This window comes from Macaca mulatta, chromosome 3 (assembly GCF_049350105.2).
Source record: "Macaca mulatta isolate MMU2019108-1 chromosome 3, T2T-MMU8v2.0, whole genome shotgun sequence".
Lineage (NCBI taxonomy): Eukaryota > Metazoa > Chordata > Mammalia > Primates > Cercopithecidae > Macaca > Macaca mulatta.
Window position 1 is genome coordinate 135,373,866 of NC_133408.1, and position 18,362 is coordinate 135,392,227.

The 18,362-nt window shown below is 32.3% G+C and overlaps 1 protein-coding gene across 4 annotated transcripts in view; it reads left to right on the forward strand.

Annotated features, from left to right (window-relative positions):
- SEMA3A (semaphorin 3A) overlaps positions 1-18,362 on the forward strand; it is a 559,757-nt gene that overhangs the window by 476,309 nt on the left and 65,086 nt on the right. For all 4 annotated transcript variants that reach the window (XM_077998087.1, XM_028846125.2, XM_077998086.1 and 1 more), the window contains one exon: positions 2,474-2,593. In XM_077998087.1, coding sequence (XP_077854213.1) covers positions 2,474-2,593 — 120 coding nt within the window. The remainder of the gene's footprint in view (positions 1-2,473; positions 2,594-18,362) is intronic.

Here is an 18,362-nt window from a genome sequence, read left to right on the forward strand (position 1 = left end):
CCAAGTAACAGGTTTTAGTTGTTGATTTTACTATTTCAACTGCTTCTTGAATAGACTTTAAATATAATAAACATCATAAGTATGGATTTTCTTACCCTAAAGCAAGCTAAATGACAAGAATGATTGATTGATTACATTATTTACTCTAATATTTCCTATTAAACCTCCTGTTGGCATGGTTTGACTAAATTCTGATATTAAATTGTTCAGTTTTCATTTTTTTAATTATTCTACTTTTAGTTTTTTAAGTGTGGTTTAGAGGCAAAGAGGTTCAACCAGTAATTTAATTTTTTAAATTTTTTTTTAAGAAAAGAAGACACAAGCTATCTTCTCATAGGTGTTCCATCATGAAAATGTTTGAAATTTGCATGACCATTTTATGATGTTTTGACAATACACTTTTAACTGAGACCCTCTTATTCACTCAGACCAATAACAAATTATTCACCGGATGTTTAAAAATACATCATCTATTTGCTAATATTTTGGGAAAAGTTTAGATATTACCCTTAATAAAAATGTTGTGGTGCTTGAATATTGGTTAATATTAAGGAGACAACAGGCATTTATGTATTTCAAAGTGGCTTTGAAATTTATACATAGATTATCATAACATTTGTGCATTTTCAGAAAAGGGCTATTTCTGGAAAAAAAAAAGGCATATTTTAGTGAGAACAAGTCAGATTCCACTTGATAGTTAAGTAAGTGAAGAGAGTATAAAGTGCTGTTGAATCCCAAAGACACCATGCTGTGACAATTTAGGATGACACGACAGAACAATTCACTTACTAATAATTTATACTCAATAAATTATCTAACCATCATTTTTATTTATCTTCAGTCACAACAATCCAAAATGAAAGATCACATTTTTAAACTCAGTTTTCAAGATGAGATTCATATCTATGGATGTTTAGAGTAATAACATGTTTATGTTGCTCAGTGATTTTCTCTGTGTAGCTATTCTCCACTGTTCTGGAGGGTCTCCAAAATCAAGTCTGTTCAGACATATAAGTGAGACAAAGGTTCTTCCAAAGGAATTGCTTTGGTTTGGGTCACTATGAATATCAATTTTACATTGCAAAGCCCTTATTTGCAAGTAAGAATTAGGTATGTGAACATATGGTTATGTTACACAAATGCTTAAGTTATAATTTATCTTTGCCCTCTTTATTATCTGCATATTTCCCAAATCAATAAATAAACATTAACCTATTCGATCAACAAGATAATATTAAGATATACTGTAATTGCCATGGATTATTTGAAGGAAAATATTTAAGTTTTGTTGTTTTGTTTTCAAATAATTCACTGTATGTAGAAAGGCAACTACATGTTTTCTGGAAGAGAGAATACAAGGCCCTTTCTGTTTCCAAGTAAGAAAGAGTGATTTTTACAAACTTCAGTTTATTGAAAGGTGGTATGGTTAAGTATAAAAGGCTTGGGATTAAACAAGCCTGGGTTTGAACCTTCACCTTGACTTGCCATTAGCCGAGCAACCTTGAGTTTCTTGAACTGTAAAATAGGGATAACATTATTTACATTATGGGATTGTTAACAGAACTAAATGAGATAACTTGAATGTGTCAAGCCAGTGCCAACTGCCTGACAAACACGGAGTGAAATTCAGTAAATATTAACTTCTCTTTTACCCCTCCCTTGTCTTTTCCCTTCTATTCTTTACCGTCTGGTTATGATTCCTCCATTATTAAACTCTGACCTAGAGTTAATTCAATTTAAGTAGTAATGAGTCAAAAAGTGATGGAATCTTGCATTGGAGTGATTATGATCTGGGTTTGTCAAAATTCCTTCCTCTTAAAACACATTTCTGCTGTATATGAGGTCATGTGGTTGACTTATTTTTGGACTGGTTGATAGCTTATAACAAAAACACTTCTCCCACTAGATACATTAAAAAATAAGAAGCAAGAAAAAAATTCTGGCAAACAAAATCAGCATTTCTAAATCATAGCAAAATCTCATTAATTCAGATCCCACTGAGAAAGAAGTATATAAAAGATTTAATTGCCATTAGAATAAAGCTATGAATAAAATTTTATAATGATACCTCACTCTACGTTATAAGGATATTAGAACCATGGTAACTGTACACATATAACAGCAAATGATATAATAAATGTAGTTTGCATTTTGTGAGTTTGTCAGTGGTCATAGTAGAAAAGAATATAATTTTATGTTTTAGCAAGATTCACTGAATTGGACTTTATTCAGATTTTCTAAGTTTGTACCAGATAAGTAGTCATATACTAAATCAGTGAATATTTGATAAAATAATTCCTTCAATAAGGACATAGGATTAAAAAATAAGTAACGCTGCATAATGATGCAGAGAGCATTTCAGTTTTCTTCTTAGCATTCTCATAACATGAAACTTGCATTTTGTTTGTTCGTTTTGCTTTGTTTTTGCCTTAACTGAGTTAAAGAATGTGTATGTGGTTTTGTCACAACACAGATGGAGAATTATACTCTGGAACTGCAGCTGATTTTATGGGGCGAGACTTTGCTATCTTCCGAACTCTTGGGCACCACCACCCAATCAGGACAGAGCAGCATGATTCCAGGTGGCTTAATGGTACGTGGTTTATGAAAGAAAATAGACATATAACATATGTAACTGTATTAAGTTACTGGAGAACTCTTTTACAGTACATGCAATATGATTTGAAATTTAGTGTGCAGTTAAGCTAATGGTGGTGACTTCATGATGTTGGGTGTGAGAAAGTTCGGCAAAGAAAGAAAAGAGAGATTAAATATTCAGGAAAAGATTCATTTAGTGCCAAAGTTGAAGTTTCTCAGTAGTTAGCTATGGAAAGAAAGATCTGGATCAGAGCTACGGAAGGGAGGCAATGGAAAAAGATAAGATGACTTACCAATTCTGTCTTATGGGGACACCACAACAAATCTTACAGGGTAGTATTTTTTTTTCCCTTTACGTCTCTTATTATTTCCTTGAAAACATCATCTTATATACTAGTGAATGTCAAAAATTGAATGTTATTGCAGTGTGAATAACATATTAATAGTCTTTTCAAAATTTCAAAGGTATTTTAAATCATGATTTCATATGATTCACATTTAATCTTAATCATCCTAAAACCCCTCTCCCATTTTATAGGTTAGGATTTTAAGGTCAATATTTTATCTAATCCAGTAGAAGAATGTTTAGAACAGAAACCCAGTTTTCTGAACTTCAGGCACCGGCTTAACTACTTGATCAAGTAGATGCTTATTATTATTTATTACTATTACTCTCTATTTTCTTTTTAGTATAGAAAATAATTTTGGCATAGCAGAAAATATACAAGCTGTATATACCCAAAATAAATAAATACTACTCTTATTCAAAATTTTAACTAAGCAATCTGTTCATATCCTCCTATCTAGAGTTCATTTTTTTGGGGGGGTTAGTCATTTACACATTTACCTAAATTTTTATAAAAGTCCCTAGTATATTAACCATGGTTGTTTTTATTGTTACTTAATGATCTGTATTTATGCCTACCTCCAATCTTAAAAAACAAAGCCACCCAATCTCCAATTATCCCTCCATGAAATGTATCCTGCTTGTACATAACTCATTAATAAGAATGAAGCATGAAATTTTTCCTGGTTATACATAATTCATTACAAAGAAAGACACTTATGGTTTATATTCATGTTCTCAGTAAGACGCCTGAATATCTCATTCTATGAACTTCTGCCACAGTTGTTGTTCCTGCCTTATTTCAGGAACCCCAAAATATAGTTCATCCCTTCTGTCTTTCATTGGTTGTTAGAGAAAAATCACAGGTCTACCTCTAAATCTCATTGAAATTCCAAGAGACCATGAGTTGTGTGACAACCTTTGTTCTGATCCATCTTATACTTCAAAGTGACTACTCAAAACACAAAACATACCTCAAATTACCTCAGTCAGCAACTCTTCCCTCCTGTGACAGCATTTCTGACTGTCCTATAATTTTCCATGTAGTAGTGACAAAGCAATGCTCCCTTCCTCCTCGTTTGACCCTTCAGCCTTGGCTCTTAATGGCATTGATGTTCTTTGATTAATTTAGTCAATTTACATTTTATTTGTTATCTTTATCTCTTTTTCAGTACTAATTTCTTCCCCCAAGCTAAAATCTTACTTATCCCAAGCAAAACTGTTCTGTCATGCTATGCCACAAAGTCCCAATATATCTAAGTTCATAGCCTGGTTAGGACTTGTTTCCTCAATGTTACTACCTTTACTTTAAACCTGGCATTCATCCAATAATTACTTCCTTGAAATTATTCCTCCAAAGGACACTAATGATTTTCTATTACTTTTTATTAATCTCTACTTTGACAATGTCTCCTGCAGCATTTATCATTAACTAGCCCATTCTTTTAAAGTCTCTTCTCTTAGCTTCCCCTATTTCTTGACCTCCCAAGTTTTCTTTAAATTTGACATCACTTCTTTACTATTTTAAATCCTAATGATGGCTAACATAATTGATGATTGCATACAAACACTGTGGTAATCAAAGGGGATTAGACATGTAGTCAAATGTTCCTCTGCCACCGGGGGTAGACAGAGTTTCATGGTACCTGGGTGACCATGTGAGAAATTTGATGCCTCACCGGGGAAAAGAAAAGGTACTGAGATGAAGAGAAGAGCATGTGCAGAACTCCAAAAACCCACAGGAATATTCTAGAATATCCAGTATAAATTATTAGCCCTAGGATGTGTGCAGAGGCAAAATTAGTAGGAAAAAAAAAAAAAAAAAACCCTCTTAACTTTGCTATCTGGTTTGTTCACAAACTGAAATATTTGTGTGGGAGGGAGAATGTTTGTTTTTCTATTTAGAAAGAAGACTTTGATCTACTAAGTACCCTAAAGGGCATACAGGCTTTCTCTGTCCATGAGAAACAAAATCTCATTAGAAGATGGAATAACATAAAGGAGAGTATAGTATCCATTTCATTTTTATGGCCTCGGAGAAAAAAAAAGCCATCAAGTTAAAGCTGCTTTTATGCTGCACACTCACATGTTGACAGCTGAGTCTGAAGAATTTACACTGTGGGAAAACACAGTCATTGTCCACAGCTCTGTACTTCATCTCTGAAAATGTGTAGTTCATTTGAGAATTCAGTTATCAGTCTCTCAGCACTAAACGTGAGAACTGATTTTTCCAAATTAGCACAAAGGTTACATCTGACAGGGTGCAAAAAACAGAACTGCTGCAAGATGGAGGATACAGACATGTTTGAGATAGAACCAAGGGACTCTGAATCACAAGCCTTGTGACATTAAATGCCGTTACACAATAAAATTGAAAATGTAATGTTTACACATTCATGCATAAAATAAACAAGTTTTGAGGCATCAGCATAGAGTACACAATCATATGTGTTCCAGAATTAATACATTGCTTTGCGAAGTATTTTTTTTCAAGGGTCTTCAGGGTTATTAAAATTAATTTCAGCATAGGACTTTATTTTTCTCAAATCAATTCAACTCTTTTGGAAGAATCAGTTCACCTATTTTAGATGACTTTTAATTTTTGTTCCTGGTAAGGAAAAACAAACAACAAAACAGTTGTCTAAAATTGGAACTTGAAATGTCTTGATTTATTAAAATGGAGTTTCACTACTTTCATAACTAGAAAGTTTATATAACGATGCCAATAAACGTTTAAATTCAGTTTTAACAGGAAAATTTAGGAGTGAATAACACTTTCAGATTAAGAAACTTCAGACAATGGAATCTGTTGTGTATTTTACATTTTAACATGTAATAACATTCTTAAAACATCTTCATTAGTTACGATAAACCCTAATTTAGGGTTTCTGAATGTTATAACAATTTTTTATTTCAGAAAATATACTGCTAGGGGTTTGGCATGATGTGCCAAAATCCAGTAGTTTTTTCTGATACTACATAAATTCTCTCAGTATTATATGGTTTCAAATTTCAACTCCAACTTCAGCTGAATGTGGAAATAAAGTAAAATTGTTCTGTGTATATTTATAGTAAGGAAACAGATAAATTTATGCTGCTGTTATCATGATATCTTAGCATTTATTATGAAAATACTACTACCTAGTTATTATCCATATTAACAATTCATTAGAGCAGTTGGATTACTAGCCCAATTTATTTTTCTTATTTGATGGAGACTGTTTTCCAGTATTGTTTATGTCTTGGAGTAATAGTGGGATGATACATGATTTAGAAGAAAGACTATCTTTAGAATGAGGCATGGTTTCACTTTACTTTGTCCCTTACAGTAATGAAATGAACAGAGGTACTACCTGTCTCCTATAGTTATTGTGGAAAATGACCACATAATAATGTATAAAAAGCACTGAGCAAGTTCTTGGTATGTAGTAAGCACTTAATAAATGCTAATTATCTGGGTACCCTTTATCCCACTTCTGTTGGGTGGAGCACACTTAGGAAGCTTGGCCTGACTCATTCTGTGAGTGATTATGTTTGAGTCAGGGTGAAAGGGCAGCCAGAGTCGGGTTTAATACATGAAACCACATGGATCCCAAGGCCTGGGGAACACAAACAGACCTAATTACAATGCCTGGAGTGTGACGCCTTCCCACTCATTTCAGGAAGACCTGTTTTCTTTTAGTGGAATTTCCTAAAAGGATCGTGCCTGTAGATAGACTAACCCATTTGCTCTTTTTCTGTAATTGAAATGGTATGCAAGTCATCACTCCACTTCCTCTCACTTGTAATATTCATACCCTGATGGCCTGCCCTTATTGGAATCAGCATAGCTTCCTCTGTGGTCATGTACTAGGATATTTCGTACTCTCTTAAGATTCAAATTTCTCCACAACATGCGTTTTTAGAAAACTAGACCCAGTGACGGAACATATGACTGCAAATAAACTATGAATACACAAGTTAACATTACACGTTACCAGATACCCAATCTCAAATCACTTGTACAGCTCTTTTAATACACTATTTTGATCTTACTATCTTTGGAGACATAATGTCAGAGTATCCAATTGCATTTTCTTTAATAAGTAAAATAGATCCTCTAGTTTTGCATAATGTCAGACTTCTGGTGATGTCATTTTTGATTATTTCTTTGGCTTAAGCAAGTTAGTAATGTTTTGCTGACCTTTGGGGAAAAAGCCCTCTATAAGCCTATTTCATGCTTATTTGAGCAGATGAGTGTTAGAGGAGCTGAGAGATCATTCAGTTAAAACAACAGCAACAACAAAGGTCCTCTTTATAGGTCCTTTTTATAGTCAATGAAAGAAGAAAACAAGAATGCAGTATTTTTAAACATTTGAATTATGCATTCTATGAGTAAGCAGTGTATGCATTAGCTAGCAATTCTGGAGTATCAATGTATAAAGTAACAGAAATAAAATGACAATTCTTACAGTTATTTTCTTTAAATTACGCTGAAAATTTGAATATGCAAACTTTAGAACAATAGTTATGTCTATACCTAAAGACAACTTAGTTGTTAAGTTTTGTTTTCTCAGGAATCTATTACTCAGAAAAATTTTCATCTTAACAAATAATGCACAGCCATTAGAAATGTATCTTTTTAAACAATAAGTATACACCATGAAATTATTCTACTCTCTAAATAATAATACATTTAATCAAATCACTAAATATCTCTTTTTTTCATAAAGAGCTAAAAGTTTCCAAAAGCTAAAAGTTACCATCACTTGATATCCTTTATCAAGGACATACTTTCTCTGTAACTTTTTGTCTAAGGAACATAATGACTTTTAGCGAGTTTTTTGAAATCACTAATGAGGAAATATGAATAAAGCTTTGGAATAAAAATTAACTCATTAATGGCAATATGTTTAAAAACTGATTTTATTTTCTTCCAGGCTTCTAAGAAAAGCGACCTGAATAAAATTGTTCAAATTTTGCCATTTCATTTTTTTTTTTAAATCTTGGGCTAAAACGTACAACTCTCAGATGTGGCATATAGGCAGCAAATTTTGAATGTCTTGCTTTGAAATTAACAGTTGATGAGAGTAGAAATATAAGAGTTAGAAGTATTATTATATTTTCTCAAGGTAATCCTGCTTTTTAAATGAAAGTTGATCACATGAGATAATATATTGGACAATTCTTTATATCAAAGGCAGCTTCCTTTTTCTTCTTGTTTTTTACATTTTTTTCTCTCTTGTCTCACCATCAGTTTAATGAATACACAGCCTGTCTATACCAATTTCCTCTTCTAGAGTCATTACATTCAAAGCTTGGTGGGCCTCAATAGGGATTTACTGCTGACTGGGTAATCTGGGTTCCTGTGTTCAGTGACATCAAGCAAGAGATTTACCAAGAGAAGTGGATGCCATGACAATGCATGTAACCATGGTGTGACCCGCCTCCCTGACATGGCTCTCAAAAGCTTTCCCTCTGTGAAAACAGAAGCCTGTTTGCAAATTAATTAGTTTCTGGCGGCAGCTTGATTGTTGACCCAGAGTTTGTAGAGTGGAAAAACAATCAGATTAGTGTGCTCAGGGTAAAAGACCAGTGTGCACTTGCGTGTGGCTTGCTCAACTATTGAAGCTATGAATGGAGTGAAACAAATTCTATTCTGAGAAGCCCAGGCAGAGGTTAAGTGTGATGAGCCTAGAGCTCCCCAACAGCAGGGGCTGGGGAATTAAAGGATTTTACCCAGATCAAGCTGAATGACAGGAAGCAATGCCATTGAATTTTAATGGCATGGATAGTTTTGACCAGAAAAAAAAAAAAAAAAAGAAAAAAAGCCACTTGTTATACCCTAATCACTCTGAGTGAAAGGAATGGGTTTACAATATTATGAAATATTCAATGTAGGTTTGATACAAATACTTTCAGAATAGAAGATTTCAGAAACTTTCACAGTGGAAGATATTAATGACAGTATCTCAAAAGGTCATATAATATTTATTTTAAAGTTCCAAAATAACCTGCTTTTCCATATTGATAAAATATGTGTTCATATATCTACTCTACTGTTATATAAGATATAATCCTCAGATGCACTATAAAATTAATACTGAGACAGAGGGAAATGTTAACTTATGAGAATATATTTTCTTGTGTTTATTTTTACAAATATCAGTTTAGATAATTATACCTAGAAATTGTGTCTACAGGCTTAGGACAAATTCTAGATGCAATTTTTTTATTAATTAAAATTTATTTTGATAAAGTTATTGATTATGCTTAATTTTATAAGATTGCATAACACTTTAAGCCATATATACATTTCTTTTTGGATATAACTGATAGATTTCTCCCTAAATGCAGCACTGATTACTTTACAATACTCTCTCATTCAAAAATCGTTTATGTCTCTCAATTTACAAGCAAATTGAATCCAGATTCTGCTGCCTGTCAAGTCCTTTATCATCTAATCCTAAGTGACCTCTCCAATATTAAACTGTACCATACTCAAATCAAATAGAGCTGGTGGCCCTCAAATTTGCTATCTTTTTCATATAGCCTTACCATTTGCCCACAGGATTTTAAGTGTTTGCACCTTTGAACCCCAAGACCAGATAGATGTATGTTTGTAGTTATCACAGGGCCTAACATCCAGCCTCCTACCCTAGGATATATGAAATAGGAAACTAATGAATCTCTTCAGGGACCCTAAAGTTAATCTGCCTCAGTTTGTATCCCACTTCCTCCATTTATTACTTACATGACTTCGGGAGTCATTTAAGTTATTTGTATTTGCCACACACTTAAGGTTTGTAAGAAAGGATTAATAGTAATACCTCATACTGTTTTTCTGAGAATGCATGAGGCAGTGTATATAGGATAATTAGAACAGTATCTGATAATACAGTAAATGCTCATGTTAACTGTGATTGCTGCTGCTGTTACCTATATCCACCTCCATGCAAAGCAGACAATACATGTTTAGCAAATTGATACAACAAACAACTCTGAAGTTTATGCTTGTCTTCCTTTAAATATTGTCAAGCTATTTGGTTATATTTTAACTGATAGCTACTATCATTTTATGGGGAAATTAGTCCATCAGGAATATGTAATATGTTTCTAGTAATAGTTTTAGCTTTAGTATTAAAATCATAAAACACATTGTGTTTTACAAAATTAGAAGATGAAACAATGAAATTATAAACAACAGCCAAGGTCAAATTGTAATGAAATGTGTTTCTGTGTGTGTTAATTTATCTCTAGTAAGTACAATACTTTTAACTTAATAAACTTAAATAAATAATTAGGTTAATTCTGCAGTATTTTTTTTTTCAATAAAATGGTTAAGAAGACATTAACTGCATTTATGACTCTCTTGCTACATCGCAGTTTAATATTTAAATTTTTCATGAGGGGTCGTCAACTGTAATCTTTGGGATGATAACAGCATGGAGTTTCTGGAGACCTACTGTCTGACTTCAGCAACTGTAAAGAGATCTCTTTGTGACCCAGTGTGAGCTCTCTGTGACCAATTTCTTCTTTTCAAATGAGAAGAACTGCAGTTTCTCTCTCATTTGGTTGTTATGAGAATCAGGTATGGATTAATTATGTAGTGCATTTGGAAAAGTGACTACTACAAAAATCACAAGAAATTCAGCTGATGTTGTGTTAATATTGTGTAAGAATTTTAATGAATGGAACAATTAAAATACATAAATACACCAAGTGCTAAAAATGTAGTAAAATGCACAATCTCAGTAAACTGTGCAGCCACATATTTCTAGGAAAGTAATCAAAGTGGCTTAGGGAAAACAAGACCAGATGAAGTGATAGTGATCTATGTCCTTTCCTTAGACTGAATCTATACATACAGGATTCCTTGCCTAATGGTGTCTGCTCATTTTGATGAAAATAAATTGACTCTGCTTCCATAAAAAGAAAAAGTATCTTTCTAAGCTTAGTGACATACTTATTGCTAAGTTACTTACACACGACAAAAAGGCATTAAAAATGTTCTAAGCTTCATATATCAACTAAAAATGTTATTCAGGTAAAGGGTCTTTAAAAATGTTTCCCCAATAATACTGGTAAAAAAAAATGTGTATTTAGATGCCCTTAAAATAAACATTTTCAAGGTAGAAATATACAGGTTACTACATGACTAAAGAAATTAGACAAGAGAATATCAAAATCCTTGTTCTAAGCCAATTATCATTTTCCTATGGCACTTTTTTATTATCACATACATTTTACATTTTAAGTTGCATACCATTATATATTTATTATTATTATTTAAAAATCTATTCAAAAATAGAGTTTTACTTTTAAAATGAATCACAATTTGTTTCTAGTAATAATTTTATAAATTAATATGGGTGCAGTTTTGTCATTAGAAGTATGGTTTTTATTATTTTACTTGATTTGCTAAATTTTAATTACTGTTGGATTTCACATAGGCTAATTGCATAAGACACTCATCAAAAATGTAACTTTTCAATGTGTTTACAAATTTGCCTGAATTCTTATGAATCCAAATAATAATCTCTACAAATGGTTTGAAAGTTAGCCAGGTATGGTGGCATGCACCTGTAGTCGCAGTTACTTGGGAGGCTGAGGTGGGGGGATCACCTGAGCCTGGGAGGTCAAGGCTGCAGTGAGCTGTGATCATGCCACTGCACTCCAACCTAGGTGACAGAGCCAGACCATGTCTCAAACAACAAGAACAACAACAACAACAACAACAAATAAACAAAAGATACCAGGGCTTTGATATCACAGAGAGCTTTCCCACACATTTGTAAGGGTATTTATGGAAAACTGGTGTTGCTATTCTCATTGCTGAATTGGAATTATTACATGTTCTCTAGGATAGGAAAACAGGTAATCCTAAAGAGAATACAAAATTTAGAAAAAGAAAAAAAAAACCTCACTCAGCTATTTGGAAGGAATCTGCAAAGAATGATGAAGGAGCAGGAGGAAGAAAGGGAAAAAAGAAAATAATTCCTAATGGTTAATAATAATTTCCTGATGAGATTTTTGTCATTACTTGATTATATTAAACATGTATCATCTTAATAAAATCAATGACATCAACAAAGAAATAAATATCCCCAAACTGTATAAAGTCTTCTATCCAAAGGTTTAACTCTCAATTTTATAATGCAAGTTATAGGTGATACATACTTAAGGACTTTTTTATAGGCTCAAAACATTTTTTAAAATGCTACTGGAACATATATTAATTCCTAAGAATACTCAGATTACCATTTTATATCTGACCATATGGTTGTCCATAAAAACAATTAAGATACTATGTAACATAATATGATAGAGGTAAAATAGCTACATTATTATTGAGAAGTTAAGACTAGGTATTTTTCTACAGAGATTAAGCTATTCATTTCAGTTACTGTTTATCAATTTGTTTCTTTTTGAAATTTTGATTTTCAGTAAGTATTTTTATATTCCCAAGTCTATTCTCTTCTCCTCTCATTCAATGATGTTTCTGTTTACCTGTAGAAAATTTAGGTTTCTAAATCACTCCAGTTACCTACACAGAATGTTATTCTCTTCTCATTTCCCTACTGCTGATATAAGTCCTCCTAGAATCACTGATAATAGCACAGTGTATGAACTACATTTGGTAGCTACCAATATATACTCTGGCAGCTTCCATTTTCTACATGCAAATAGTATTTACTAGGTTCAAGGAACTGTTGTTATAAGAAACAAAATTAAGTGAAAAACCTGCCTTCCAGGATAATACCTATAGTACTTTTTTATCTGATGAAAAACCCTAGAAGTCTTAACACATCAATAGGATCATATTCATATATTCCCAAAACGTCTTTATATCTCAAGACCATTGTTTAACCCATAGGAAAGGGAGGAGTTACTATCCATCTTCCTTTAGATTAAACAAATTTTTGGATCCCATTGATTTTCAGGCTCTCAACCTAGTATTACAACTACAGACTGGGGATTTCACTATAAAATGAAAGCAGGAGATGACAACTTATGAGGCAGGCTTTCCTTTGTCTAAATATATCCAGTCTTCTGTTAGAGACTGTGTGTACAAGAGAGTTCAAAACAACAAGAAATTGGAAATTATTTTTTTAAGTTTTGAAGAAAAGGACAGGAATCAATTGGAACCAGAAAAACTATATATTATTTCTAGATTATATGACTGTAGATTTTTAAATTATGTTATCTCAGAGACAAATGTCCCTAACTATAAGTAAATTGTGAACAGAAATCATTGAAAAAATAATGAGATGAAAAAGACTGGTGTCTAGAAAGAAGTAATCAGAGAGTGGGGAGAAACCAGAAACAGTATTCTTTTCTATTCAGTAGAAGCTTGATAACTGACACCATGGACTGTTATCACAGTAAAATAAGGTCTCTTCAGCTAGTCTCTGCACTTTAAAAGCCACATGTAAAATGATAATAAATTAATCATTAGGAATAATCGTGGTTCTTGATCCAGACATTTTTCCCAGAGTTAAGGGGTTTTATTTTGCTTTAAGATTTTAATTTTTCTTTGATTATTTAAAGGAGTGAATAAATAGGAACCTAAAAAATACATGTTCTGAGAAAATTTCTTAATTTTTTTCATCTTAATCAATGATAAACACAATAATACACTTACAATATGGACAAAAAATATTTAACATGTTATTTGCTATAGAATTTTTATATACCAGTAATTTTACTGCCTTCCTATTTTATGATTAAAGGAAATAAAAAACACAGTCATTTCCCAACTTCTTTGGGTTTTACTATATAAATGTGTAAATTGTGTTTGTTCGCATATTTTTTAAATTGCTTTTCTATTTACATAAAATCTGTAAGTATTTTCGTTGGTCTCAGTAAGATCTGGAGGCATATTATTTTAAAAGATGGTGAAATATATTTTATTTGTTGTTTTTAACTAATAAATATATGTATAACATTTCTTATAGATGGTCTAATAATTTTATTCTAATTAATATCTAATTATAGAAAACTCAGCATTGTCCAGGAATAATGATTCTAGGTATTTTCTAGTAGTTATTTTATGGGAAAAGGTAGAAAATAGTAGGTCAACTAGAAAGTAAACCTAACTTTAATTTATATGAAGATACTGGAAACCATTTCTTTGTGCTAATAACATAAAATGAGAGGAACTATGTGCTTATTCAAAAGAAAGTTGGAAGTATCAGATTAGTTTAGAAAAACCTTTATTAGTCTTGATAAGGTACCTATGCAAACAACTCCATATGAGCACTCAATAAGGGGAAAACAACAACAATAAAACAAAAACAGGAAATAGGATTAATGGCGTGCCTGCACTGAACAAAGACCAATACTTGATAGTCATAAGCAGGAATTTAAAATTGTACCCACCAAATTGTAGGTGTCGTGACATTGGAGTTATTACACTGAGTATTTGAAAGTTTTATCATTAAAAGCAATATTTGAAAAATTGGCAGTCCTACAGAAGTAAATAACTGAAATAATCATGAACAACAAAGAGACTATATTTGTATTGTATTTTATTATCTTCAAAGTGCTATCTACAAGAGCACTTCTTTTTCCCAAAAACCCTGTGAACTAGAAAACTGTTGATAATCAAATTCAGTAACCTGCAAAACGTTAGTTATAAACTGATATTTAGTGATAACTGAGATTAAATTCATTTTACAATTAATTTTATGAAATTAATTTTACCATGTTAAAAATTTACACATTTCTGCAATTTGCAAAATATTTATATGTAAGGAATGTTTGTCGAGTCAGATACATACTGTTGCAAGGTAAGATAAAAGAGCATAGCAGGCCGGGCGCAGTGGCTCATGCCTGTAATCTCAGTAATTTGGGAGGCTGAGACAGGCGGATCCTTCGAGGTCAGGAGTTCGAGACCAGCCCAGCCAACATGATGAGACCCCATCTCTACTAAAAATACGAAAATTAGCTGGGTGTAGTGGTATGTGCCTGTAGTCCGAGCTATTTGGGAGGCTGAGGCAGGAGAATCACTTGAACCTGGGAAGCGAAAGTGACAGTGAGCTGACATCATGCCATGGCACTCCAGCCTGGATGACAGAGTAAAACTCTGCCTAGAAAAAAATAAATAAATAAAAACAAAAAATTGTCGAAGTTGAAGGATTCTATATACCATAGTTCACAAACCAAAGATTTGCGTTATTTATACATAATTAAAATCAATGAAAACTTAGCTTGTGTAGACCCTCGCTACTACATGTGCGGCACTTGAACTAACAGGATGTGCATCCATGGAATCTTTTTCAAAATGTGGAATCTCAGGGCCCACCCAGTTCTACTGAGTGAGAATCTGTCCTCTATCAAGAGCCCACATTAAAATTTGAGAAGAACTCAACTAAACTACCAAAGTATATTATACTTTTGATTATTAAAAGAGACATAAAAATAGTTTTTGTTCCCTTTTACCTGAATAGATTCTTTTATATCCCTACTTTTAGCACAAAATAATGTGTATGGCAGGGCAGGTGCATCATTATTTAGATTCAGTTTACTGCTCATTTGTGATGTAATTCAAATTTTGCAATTTAAGAGGGATAAAGTCTTTGTGCATCTCAAATTAGTGGCTTGTTCCATTTAAGCTGGGAAGATGAAAACATAGTCTAAGTGTATTCTTTGAACAGGTAGGTTGGATTTTCAAGCAACCATCAGTGAAAGCCCATCTAACACTGCTTGACTCATTTCCCTGAGGCAGTGTCAGATTAACATAGCTGCTAGCACTATTACAAAGTTTTGTGTTTAAACCTTTCTTTAAAAAAAAAATGCTCTTTATGATAGCCTAAAAATTTTCCATAACTATATATTAAGAATTTTAAAAATATGTAGTAGAGGTCGTGACTTCTGGGTTTTAAGAAAAGTCTCAAAGTACAGTGGTTTAAAAAAGTTGTTTTCAGAAGAGGTTAATATGAATTAACTGTCTTTAACTGGAACCACACAAAGACTAATGGTATATTTTAAATAATAAATAGAGTGATAAAACAACAAATAGTATTTATAATATGTGGTAATCTGCAATCTTTTCCCTGTAAACATCTTTTTGTCAGAAGCTCTCAGGAAAGGAAAGCAAGGAAGACTTTTAGTGCAAAACAATAACTTAAAACTCAAATATGAAACCACGAATTATACATCTTATGTTAAAACTTTAAATTTTATGTCATAACCTTAAACTTTAAATTATAGATATATAATATGATTTATACAAATAAAATATCACTTCCCCAATATAAAAAGAACTCTTCAAATTCATGTAAATGTAACAACTTTTGTACTATTTAGTTCACCAAGGTAGGATACTAAACAAATAAATAATAATTATTTATTTTCAATATATTATGATTAGAAAAGTTCAAAAACCATGGTAGTTAATGTTGAATTTGAATTCTTATTTCTTAAAAGATAATAAGATCTTTCAGATTAAACAGAATGTGTGATAAGAATTGTTTTGTACGAATTCTAATTACTTTGAAAATTATGCTATAAATTATCTGCTTTTCTGCCTTGAATTTCCTTCTCATATAATTAGGCATTTTCAAGAATCAAAACTCTTATTGTCTCTTATGAACAAAAGCCATAGAAACTGCTAATTATATTGCAGTTAAACATGTTTTTCTTCTTTGTAAAGATCCTGAATTTCTGGTGTTTTTGAGAACATTTTTTGACCATGGAATAATCGAAGTGCTGAAGCTCCTCTTGTGTAGCAATCAGTATAATTAGGTTCTATCTATAATCACATTCATGTTATTTAAAAAGTTGCCACGGTCTGTGTCAAATAAAAATTGACCTAAATCTTTCCTGGTCCCTAACTCATTATTTTATTTTAAGAATCAGGCCACATTCTTATAGATATCTCCCTTTCACTAGACCCCTAGGGCCTAATCAGAGGCAACTCAGAGGACAAGCCATGCTGCCAATGCCATCTTCTAATGAGTGCTTGAACTCCTCGCATGCCCTAGGGAACAGGTGGTCATCAAAACAAACTTTCTCCATTTTGCATAAAATTAACTTTTTATTTAACGGTATAAATGTTTTGTGAGATTACGTATTCAACAATTTTTGATAAAGTAAATTTTATGATTATTTGACAATCTTTTTGTGTTTTGAATTAAACAGTTACTGGAATTCACAAATATCCATGTTTTTCTCTGTAGATTCTAACCTGTTTTTCAGAGGAAAAAAAGTACGCATAAATTGAGTATCTGCTTATATTTTAGGACACCTTAATACAAAAAAAACATTAAGTTTTTATTATGTATTTGCTCTTGTTTTTCTGTTGCTTATTGGTTTTCTTGTTTGGTTTTTGACTATGTTTATTGTCAATCAGTTTATCTTTGACTCATGTATGGAATATGTGGGCAAAAAAATTATATGAAACCTTTAAGAAATGTTTTAGAGCACAGACAATGATGAAAAAGATTTTCAAGTCATCCAACTTACATGGAGTTATAATATCACCAATAAAAATACTCGACAGTGCCAGGCACAGTGGCTCATGCCTGTGATCCCAGCAATTTGGGAGACTGAGGCAGGTGGATCACAAGGTCAGGAGATTGAGACAATCCTGGCCAATATGGTGAAACCCTGTCTCTACTAAAATACAAAAAAATTAATGAGGGGTGGTGGCACACACCTGCAATCCCAGCTACTCGGGAGGCTCGGGCATGGGAATTGCTTGAATCCGAGAGGTGGATGTTGTAGTGAGCCGAGATCGCACCACTGCACTCCAGCCTAGCAACAGAGCAAGACTCAGTATCAAAACAAAACAAAACAAAACAAAAAAGTGTACAAAAGGTAAAACTAGAAGCAAATATGTTTATGAATATACAAATATTCCAAATAAAATTATACAATCAATTCTATTAAAGAATTTTCTTAGCTCAGTTCATTAACTTAATATTTAAAATGAAATGCGTGCTTTCCCCAGTACAATGTTAAAAATTAGATAAAAATCTTTTTTTTGTGCGATCAATTTAAATATGTTAGCTAGGAGAAGAAGAAAATGTTCTTAACATAACCAAGAAACAGTTGAATCCCAATTAAAGTTCTTAATGGATACAAACACGTTATTAATTCAAGGAATCTGTTATTATAATTGTTCTTTGGAAAATATATATGCGTATATGAGATGCATCTTAAACTTATCTAGACTCCTTGTTTTAAACATAACCAATGAGTAAGATATGACTGTGGATTGGAGAAAGAGTTGAAACAAGAATTGGTATATTTTTCTTTTTTCTCAGAGAGATTTAAATCATGCCTGTACTATATCTTTTTGGTGTGTTCAGTTTTTTTAGCTCCTGCTGAAGCACTGAAACTTTAAGAAAAATAAATCACACACACTTAAATGTACTTGTTTCATCTCATTTAATAAAGCAGAGTAAGCACACTGTCTAAAAATTTGATGAAC